This window comes from Argopecten irradians, chromosome 3 (assembly GCF_041381155.1).
Source record: "Argopecten irradians isolate NY chromosome 3, Ai_NY, whole genome shotgun sequence".
Taxonomy (NCBI): domain Eukaryota; kingdom Metazoa; phylum Mollusca; class Bivalvia; order Pectinida; family Pectinidae; genus Argopecten; species Argopecten irradians.
In genome coordinates this window covers 31,863,462-31,874,342 of record NC_091136.1, presented here as the reverse complement: position 1 = coordinate 31,874,342, position 10,881 = coordinate 31,863,462, and the positions used below count along the sequence as shown (strand labels likewise).

At 33.1% G+C, this 10,881-nt stretch overlaps 1 protein-coding gene across 1 annotated transcript; it reads right to left on the bottom strand.

Annotated features, from left to right (window-relative positions):
• Positions 1–1,249: 1,249 nt before the first annotated feature.
• LOC138318237 (cell death regulator Aven-like) lies at positions 1,250–7,344 on the bottom strand. The gene is made up of 6 exons (XM_069260435.1): positions 7,068–7,344; positions 6,609–6,765; positions 3,677–3,843; positions 2,683–3,166; positions 2,460–2,519; positions 1,250–1,796 (listed from the first exon to the last, which is right to left on the bottom strand). Exons 1-6 carry the CDS (start codon positions 7,317–7,319, stop codon positions 1,741–1,743), a joined length of 1,176 nt encoding a protein of 391 aa, XP_069116536.1. The 5' UTR covers positions 7,320–7,344; the 3' UTR covers positions 1,250–1,740.
• Positions 7,345–10,881: the final 3,537 nt, after the last annotated feature.

The window sequence follows — 10,881 nt, the reverse complement described above, 5'->3', positions numbered from 1 at the left end:
TGGACATGCACCTTATCGACACATGTGTTCATAAGTGGTGCTTCTACACATTTCATTTGTACATGTAAATAGGGATACCTGTGCATACATGTATGCAACACATTTTTTTGTACATAATATATATGTATGACACTTGCACAAGTATGGAACATCAGTACATTTGTACATTTGAAATTTGTACATAAATGACATATTTACAAATGATATACATGATGTGCTTACATACAACACTATAGTAGTACTACCCACTAGACTTGTACAAATGGTTGTGAACTAATTGACCTGTTTCCAGTGTGATTAATTACAACAGTCATTAAACTAATGCTTTCATGAGAATGTGTTAAACTATATCCAAGAAAATATTCCCTTTTGGGATATATTAGGGTCCAAAACAGCCCAGTACTAAGCACACCGAGCCAAAAATCGTTGGCAGGTAGACGTTGATATTGGGTATCCGGGTAAACTACCCAAACACCATACTGATAGTGCCAGGGTAAGTCAGTGCAGCCTCTGATTCAGCTGCTGACTTCAAAGATGACCAGTAAATAATCCAGGACAGATAGTCTACCACAGTATGGCTCTTCATTAATCTTTCACAACATTCCTTATTTTAAAACACTTAATCTCTACAATGACTTCATAAACATACGTCTTCAGCAAAACTGGATTCTGCATTCTAGATTTTGTGTACTCCTTTTCCACCCTTTGAATAAAAGTAGAGTTCAGATGAACACGTAAAAATGCAATACAATTTTACTACAAAAGGTGCAATCAGATTTCAGGTTTTGCCCATGGTCTAAGGGAGATAATCTGCCATAAAACCAGAGAAAGTTAATGAAATCACTACCTGACAGAGAGTTATCAATGATAGAATGATCCAATCTTTATATAGACAAGAACATGTATAACATAATTTATCTGATCAAAGGGATCATCTAGACAATATGTATCGCCATTGTCCCTGTAGTTTATCTGTATGTTCTATATGTATTCATTGTTTATGTTTTTGTGAACATTCGTTACCGTCCTTAATATGTAATTCTATTTGTTCTTTTTGTGTCTTGACAAAGGGGCAGATCGACTAGAAAATTTGACAATATTTTGTCCACACTGTTACATGTAGAATGACTTCTTTGCCCAATATTTAAAGTAATGTGTATCCTACAAACATGTTTATAAGGAGCCAGTGTTATATGGAAAACAACCGTTGATATTGCTTCCTTGACCCAAAATATAACACAATTCAAAATAATATTGTTAATTTTAATATATTGATTTCCTGAAGGAATTCATCAATGATTTGATGTGTATTGTTTCAATGGTCAAATCAAAGACATACTATTTTTCAGAACTGAGAATGAAAATGACAGGCACAGATTTTCCTAAATAACAATAAATTATAATTATTGTTTCAACAACCAATACAAAAAGACTCTTGATATTGCAACATTTCATTGTATTTCATTTTAACAAAACAAAAACTTGAGAACTTCAGCTGTACATTTTCTACTGCAAAATCTGCAACAATATAAAGACAAACCGCTGTGTATCAATTAATGTTGACACGAGACATTACATATACCTTATCTAAGTTGATAATCTAATGGTATTTGGTTGAGGGAAGCATATCCGAGCAGTTAAGATCCATAGAAGGTCTGACACATCACCATAAAAGACAGAAGACATTCACTAGAAGATCTTGAGCAGATACACAGAAGGAAACAGAATGATTTCTGCTGTTCAGTCCAGCACACTGTCTAACCAGTCCTCGAGGTTTTCTGTTTCTTTGGCAGATTCTGATATAAAAATAATTATACTGTTTGTACATGTGATATAATTATAGATATCATCCTTGAAAAGTAATACGTAATTATCAGAGCAGAATTAGTTTTAATCTGTTTCTACAAATGTATTTAATATAATCCTAATTTACATTAATTGTACCATATAAATTCTAGTTTGTGTGAACAGGTTTCACTTGTTTACAAATATTATAATATTAAGGTATAGGTGAAACATAGTCTTTTCCCCTGCACCATATTAATGACATCAAGGAATGTAAAATACAAGATCAATTAGACCTGTCTCAGGCTGTCTGTAAGACATAAATATCCTTAGTGTGACATGACAGCAGATATGTGGTACTACAGGACTAGACAGAAACATAGATAACGCAAAGTCCTCCATTTCAGGATCGACTGGGATATAGAAAATTGGATTTTAAATATTGGTTATTCACTAAATTATAATGAAATTACATGTAAGCTGTGAATCACACACAAATAAAAATGATCAATTTATTGTTGTACCAGTATTGACAAGAACGATTAATTAACGACATAAATACACCTTAATAAAATATATTGTATTGTATTATGTATCAGAAAAGGTAATAGGGACACACATTTGGAGGCACATTTTGTCTAAAGCGTGATATACTTCTATAGAGTATATTTTACCTTTGCTTTGTGTTGTATTCCCAGTTTTATCGGGCGGAGATTTCGCTGTTTCTTGGATACCTGCAATTTAACAATGGAGAAAAATGTTTCTATTATGGGTACCAATTATTTTTAAATGTTTGGGGAAAAACAAACATTACCAGCAGCATGATTATTTATTATTTCAAAAATAGTTATTCTTTTTATCACAGTTACTGAAATAAAAACCAGCTATCAAACTTACTATTTTGATGAGTTGTCTCCCCTAGACTAGTGGCCTCAGATGGATTCTCGAGAGAAAGAAGAAAGTCCAAATCATCATCTAGGTTATCACGGGAAACACCTGTTGTCTTTTCACCTGTACTGTTATGATTATTAATTACAGGTGTTCTCACCACAGATGTAGTATTTACAGAGGCACCGGCACCAACGCTACCTGCCACAACATCTGCAGATTTTTGAGAGTCAGATTTTTGTTTAAATAAATCTCCATCTACTTTAGGTTTTGTTAAATTTTCTTTGGAAACAGCTGTCAGATTAATACCATTTGTATCCTTATCCCTTTTTACTTTGTTAACTGAAAGCTGGGTGTGGTCAGTTGTACTTGGATTGTCTACAGATGGAGGATTTGTTCTATGTGGCTGTGTTATATCTGCTGGCTTTGGGGATGGGTTATACTGTAGTGTGTGTTCTCTTGCATCCGCTTCCATCTCCTGTATTTGTTCAGTCTAGGTAACAGAATTAGAAATGTTCATCAGTTTGGTCAAAAAAATTACCAATAAAGGCATTTTAAGTGGTTCTCCTCTGTAAACTTTGATTCATGAAGATAAATTAGAGTAAATTGTATTTCTCAGGGCTGAAATATTCAGAAATACAATATTATTTTTTTAATTCATTAAACTGAAGGATTATTCATTCTTACCAATAAAGAAAAAATAAAGATTATCTTTCCTATTCCTATGAAAGCTAAATAAAGAAGAGTATCTCTCCTTCGATAATCAAAACTGAATTAACATAAAAATTGTCTCCCCTTTGACTGTCAAGCATAGTTTATTTAAAAGCTATAATTGATATTAGCCTAAAAGTGAATTTGGAACTTGGGAATATCATGTTTTAAGGCACAGAAGATACTTTTTCCAGATTGTGAAAATAATAGTTATGAATCAAGTGAAAAACAAAACAAGCTAAGTGGCAGATTTAACCAATACAGGCATCCGACAGTTGAGAGATATACCTACACTAAAGAGATCCTGATCTACTCCCAGTCTCTGGTACAGTGGTATACACTGGAGACTGGCCGCCAAATCAGTTGGGTCTACAGTTAACAGTTTGGTATCTGCACACACGCTTTCATCATCTTCCCAGTCCTCTTCTTCTTTAAACCGGAACTGAGAACTGGTGCCACCTGTCAAACCAGATGAATTATCAACATTTTTAAGGTATACCAGTAATATATAATAAAAAAATAGCTAACATCTTAGAAGTATATTTGTAAATGTGTGATAATGTGTTTAATAGTCAAAATATTGGTTGCCATGGTAACCAGGTCACTGTACAACGGTTTTTGTTGAAATTTTTTTTCGGACAACCACTGTGTCAATATCAATGGACTTTTGCAATAATGTTGGGTGAAAATGTATATATGCATGTAAAATTTTGATTGCCATGATAGCCAGGTCACTATAAACAGGTTTTAAAATTAGTCTGGACAACTCCTCCTTAAACTACTTATCAATTTTATTTTAACTTGGCAGTAATGTTTGGGACCATGTGTAGATGTGCATGCAGGTTTTTATTTGTCACAGTATTAGTCAGCCGGCTATACAAATGCAGAATCTGAAAGACTAGAAAAACTACAATTAAAAGCAGCAAGAATTATAACTGCTTTACCATCGATACTAGAAACAATTCCTTTATATTTTGAGACCGGTCTGTAAAAATTACATGTCAGACGAAAACGTCGTAAACTTTCTCTTTTATGTAAAATGCATAATAAACTTGTTCCCGAATATTTATACACATTATTACCACCAACAGTAGGTCAGCATAGTCATTATTTAATGAGAAATGGTGAAGATTATAGAATAGTCGCCTATCATCAACTAAGCGTTCTTTTCTTTCCTCAACACGCCATTTATGGAATGCTTTAGATTTAGAAACCAGGTCTCTTCTTACACTTCGGTCATTTAAGCAAGCGTTACTCTCTGATCATAACAGACAAAATCCACCTCATGAATATTTCATTGTTGGCAAACAAAATTTGAATATTCTACATACCAGACTCAGACATGAAAGTAGTCCATTACAGTATGATTTTTTTTTGGGGAGGACTAGTGGGAGAACCAACTTGTCCATGTGGATATCCATATGAAAATACTTTTCACTACTTTTTCGAATGTCCACTCTATATCAGGCTTCTTTGATAAACTTGAATGTTCCAATTGATATAAATCTAGTGCTAAATGGAAGCAAAAACTTGTTTGATGAAGTTAATGAAAATTTATTTGTTCAGGTACAAAATTACAGCAGCAGGTTTAAGAAAAAATATTGATTCTTTTATTTCTCACTCTAAGCCACACATATATATGCATAACTTTAGCGCCCCATATTGAATATATTCTTAGAGGAATTGCTCCATACAAGCATGGTTAACATAAAAGCGAAATCCAATCCCTATATTTACACTCACATGACTTTTTTTATTTATATTTTATACAATAAAATCGTCATTTAAATGTGACGTAATTATTCAATAAAAGTCGGTCAAAAGTGGGAGGAGCTTACTCAATTGAACAGCGAATAATGACTCTTCACATAAGGTAGAATTATTCATCCGCGACGACAAAATGTTCAATATTTTGTTGTAAAATAAACATGACAAACAAAGTTAATTTCAGAGATAAATTTATATAATTAGATCAGAATTTTAAATATATATTCAATTTTGCTAAAAGTTAATATATAGCGTAATAACATAAAGAATTTGTACACGGCCACATGTGTGAACTCGGTGACCGTTATTGTGCAGCGAGGCGAAGCTGACGCACGCTTACACACTTGAGTTTGCCGAAGTTGTCAAAACACCCATTTTCAATTAGCTCAATGTGTTTGAGATGTCGTCTGACCTGACGATATTACATCCTTGGGAGCCATGTGATTATATAATCTACGTTTAGATCCATCGCCATCGATAGATGAAACAAATTCACTTGTGTTCGATGGATACAATGTATTTGTGGTGACGCGTAACTGTCAACACGTGGATTACTAGCGGTGCATGTTTTATAATACACATGATTAAATTCTCAAAGAACAAAGACAAGAGGATATGTTTATAACTGACCTCTATCAGAGGGTCTCACGCCCGTCCACCCCAAAGACTCGATCGTAGGACGAACATAGGCACAGAGGTAATGTTTACATTTGACACCCATCATTTTTAACAAAAATGAAAGCACGTCGCCCCGGTCGGGATATTTTTCCGTTTCTTTACTACATATACAATTGTTAATTTAAAAATTGTTTGAATCTTACATAAATATAAAACATGTATATATTGTTTACATTTTTCCAAAATTCAATAATAAAAAAAACAACAATATACACGTAATGTTGCGTCAAAATGTAAACAAAGTCATGTGTTGCTTTTTAAAAAAGTAGTCCTTTTACGTTGCATAGCACATTTTCATACGCAAGTTCAAAGTTCAATGTTACCATGCAGTTATGGTAAACAAAATCGGCTAGTATTAGCGTATAGTGACAAAGCCTAGCAACTCTAAGCCACACATATATATGCATAACTTGTACCAAATCTCTTGTCATATGTTTTTGACAATAAATATGTTTAAACTAAACTAAACTAAACTAAAAGTCAGCCATTGGCTTAACGTTCTTGTTTGAAATTATGGTCATATATGGATTTGATCTCCCTCTGTTTGTCTGCTGACAAAGTCATCACAGCTAGATTACAAAGAATGGATTGCAGTTCATACTTGAAACTGATTGCTTATTTGTTCAGCTATTTTAGGTACTACAAATTATAAGTTAATACAATGAAACATAAATAAAAAAAAGATTATTTACGAAAAAGTAAACTTTCAATTTTGAAAAGTCCGTATATTCAAACAATAAATGCAGCAGCAAATATTTTTAATTACACCTACACCTTACCAGCAGAGTTTAAGAGGTTGGCGAAATCCTCGCCTCTTTTCTGTGTGGTCTCTGTCTCTGGAGGAAGTATTTCATATCTTGCCCAGTTACTAACAACTTCTCTTCGCTTGAATGATTGACGAACTGGTGCAGCAGAGTCTCCATCATTGTCACTACTCTATCAATGTAGAGATTTGCAACATCTATATAATTATTTTTCACATTCCATTGCATACCCTCGGTAAGTGCTTACTTATAATTGTAAATCAATTAACCATAATGAAAATTTTACAGTACTTTCAGTTGAAACTTCCATTTTTAAATATTCACTCTCAAAGCCTCACATATACATTTGTACATCTACATTGCATTTTACATGTACATTTGCACATTTATTCCTTTTGTAGATACATATAGCATAATGGCTACCACATATTCACAATGAATAAAAAACTATCTAAATCATAAAAAAAATCTTACATCACTACCAGAGGAAGAATGTGGAAGTTTTGCAGCACTAGCACCACGACCATCAGCTTTCCCATCTTGTCTCTGGTCTACTTTCACTTTACCCTTCCCTGCACTCTGAAGTCGACGTGCATCTTTCGACTGGTCATCTTTATTCATGCCATGCTTCTTTTTATATTGAGCACTTCTCTTCTTTTTGTGTTCATCGGGTCGCATAATTACAATGACATTTGTGTAAAATATATACTTTGAGAATACACACATGCACAGGTCAGGTAGTTTTAACAAAACGTGTACTTTGAGAATACACACATGCACAGGTCAGGTAGTTTTAACAAAACGTGTTGTGAACTTCCGGTGGCATGTATAAATAAGAACTCGACAATCGTAACCATTTTCCGGATTTCAGCTGATGGAGGCAGCTGATCAGCGCATCATCACGTATCATGTTGACTCTGCAGTACATGGGTGGGTTTTCTCCGGTACTCTGATTTTCCTTCATTTTCTTAACCTACATAGGACTTCCTTAGACTTCGATTGACTGTCAATAGAACGTAAAATACTGTAATCAAAACTGACTTTTGGAGTCTGCAGTACGTTACAGTACAGTACAGGCGTCTGCTTCTGGTTTGAAAAAAAATAATGTTAACCAGAAACAGATGCCTGTGACCACACTGTACATGCATGTAAGCCTGGACTGTGGCTGTGGTGGCTGAGTGGGATGTCCAGACAGCCTCCATTTTTGGGATGCGAGTTCGAATCCCATATGGGGCATTCGCTAAGTACTGACAGCTTGTCGGTGGTTTTTTTATCAAAATTTCAAAAATCTTCTGAACTCACGGATATGATGGAATCCAATATTATTCGTACATGTAGAGATCAAATTGATAAAATCCCTCCCTTTATATGAAAGTATCTCAAGATTTATTTTCATTATTTTACCAAAACTTTAGATTGTACGTGTTAATAATGTTTGACACAGATGAAACTATAAGGCTTACTTACATATGCATTGTACATTGATATAGGGAAATTTTGACTTCTCAGCAGAGAAGATCCTTAGTTATTAAAAGTCAAAACTATTAACTACTCAAAAATCACAATAATAATATTTAATTTCTTTCTAAGGATTCAATATATTAAAAGTTTGACTTAAGGCTCTAGAATAAAATATAACAGTAGGCCTTACAAATGCTTCCAAAAAATATCCTTGAACTTTCAGCACTATTTCATATCCTTAAAGATGCTCCACCGCCGACAGAGCATAAATGATATTCATCATTCGAACTATAATTTGTGTTGAATTGTGTATATATATGCCTAATTAACACAAAAAATAATATAAAATAATTTATTTTGCCTTTGGTGCATGCACAATCAGTACTTCATTTCATAGAGAATATAGTGCCATGGAATTTTTTCGGGATGCAATTAATTATTTTTCATATTTTTAATTTGAAGTAAAATTAGAAGCTCAAACTTTTCAATGGTGGTAATGGTGTAAAGTAAGTAACTTTTGTAACAGAAGAAAAATACTAAATCGTCTGCTCATGTTTTTGATAGTGAAAAAATAACATTTGTCAGCGGTGGAGCATCTTTATAATTAAACCACTCGACCTACAAAACAAACAGAGCTTGAATAAGAACCATGTAAACTATTTTATTGAAAGGAATGGTGTGTAAATCAGTTTTATTAATTTTTCTTAACCTGTTTACATTGATTTCAATATGTCATCGCTCTATAGTAGTCACATGGCTTTCAATCATCAGATAGCTAGGATAAAATAGAATTTAATTTGAAAAGAATTCAAAAGAGCCAAATGAAAGGGTTTTCAGGAAGAACTGAAAAACATTCATTATAAAGCTATGAGAAAATGGCTATATATAAATATAGGTTCCTTGTGGCCTATTCATTGAAATAATGATAAAAGCTGACAAGGTTATGCTAGGATAGCGTCTAATGTTAAAGTATTCATAATATGACCTTACCATGCTGAACATTGTGTAATCTACAGTTAGGCCTTGAGAGCTTTACTCAACGACAGGTATCACACATTAATCATATCATGTTGATTCTATTATTATGTTTTTTCATATTGAAAACTTTAAAGGATTGACAATTTTCTTCGACAAGATATTTCATGAAATCCTACAATGAATGATGTCAGTATTTTAAGTAATTTTTTCTGGTACATTTCTATTGAAGTATACTTAAAAAATGCATTTTCTTTTTAAAATGTCTTAATTCAATTTATAATGGTTATAAATTATCAGTGAAAAAGAATAAATACAAGGAATTCATAATCTACAAAATGATATTCACCTATTAATAAATGTATTATTAATGATTAAACTATACCATATTTAACCCAATAAGCATACAGGACAATTAACAGTTTTGAAAATTGAGGGAGTGTTTAATGGGACAAAATTTAGGCTGGGACCATAATCATAAGCCATAAGTCAATTTGCAAAAGAAATTGGTAAGAAAACCAACAAAGTTTTCATATTTTCAGTCTACATTTAATTCAAAGTAAATCGAATTGAAGCCTAAAAAAGGGGAAAGGGCACTTATAGGGATGGGGGCACATATTGGGTTGAATACGGTAAGTGAAACTTAGTGTCTCGAAAATGTGAAAGGGCGTTCATAGAAATGGAGGCATTTTGGGGCAAATATGGTATTAATATAGAAATGTATTCCATGGCACTCGTGTATTAAGTTGTGAATTTATCCAAGTATTTTTCATATTCTTAAAAATTATGGCGGTTCCTGTAGAGTAGCCTGAACAACTGCATTGTGAACTTTATGTGACCGGTTCATTAATTAGATATGACACTATATAGGTGAATGGTCCTACCTGATACCACCAGGCAGATACTGTTCTACTCGGACAGGTACGAACACCTTAATCAACATCATAACTGTAGCAAAGCTCACCTCTGACAGTATTAATTACTTAATTTAACCTTAATTGAGTTTTACATCTATTGTTAATTATCTTGTCAAAAATGAAAAATGAATTGTTTGTGTAATCATGTAATATTGACCGTTTCCTTAAATACAAATTTCATAATACGTCAACTTGTTTTGTACAAGTTATGGATTATTATATTTTATCACAGCTCCATAAGACCTGTTTATTTAACAAACAATTTAATGGTAATGAATAATAAAATATTGATCATAGCTACAGGTATGGTTTATAAATATATTTTCCATTATAGATTTTAACAATTTGAGTGTATTCAGAAATATAAATTTCATTGTGCTGATTAAATAAATAGTTCACAATAAGTTGCCAGTTCCTTTGAGGTACTTGATGGAGTTAGAGGTGAAGGATACTGTACTAAGTGTTTACATTGGGTCATCCTGTGAACCGCCAATCCCACAGCCTATACTAACAATGGACCCGCACTATAATTTATCATGATATAAAGAATAATACTGCATGGTGTTTACAACATAGAAATTTTGGTGAGTCATTTCAAACTATAGATATGATATAGGAGGATCATATTTGATATAATGATATAAATTAAATGACATTATCCTTATCACGTACACATGGGAATCTCCTGTACGTTATTTGTTGTAATGTATATATGAGGACTTTTAAACCATTTTATTTTCGGTATTAGTCTGAAAGTTTGGTTAAAAACAATAGAATGATTAAAAAAATGTCTATAGTGCCTGCCCTATCCAACCCTGTCTCACCTGTCGTCTCTACTGTCCTGGCCTATCCCACCCTGTCTCACTTATGTCATTTCTTGCCTTGTCTCTAGTTCTCACCTGTCCCTGCCCTGCCCTATCCCACCCTGTCTCTAT

Bases quoted from the DNA above. Each gene is read 5' to 3' on its own strand.
- LOC138318237 (XM_069260435.1), bottom strand. From the start codon at position 7,319: ATGTGTGTATTCTCAAAGTATATATTTTACACAAATGTCATTGTAATT. The intron at 3,844-6,608 runs GTAAGGTGTAGG...CTGGTTTGACAG, and splicing joins CAACCTCTTAAACTCTGCTG to GTGGCACCAGTTCTCAGTTC. The intron at 2,520-2,682 runs GTAAGTTTGATA...GTTAAATTGCAG, and splicing joins GGAGACAACTCATCAAAATA to GTATCCAAGAAACAGCGAAA.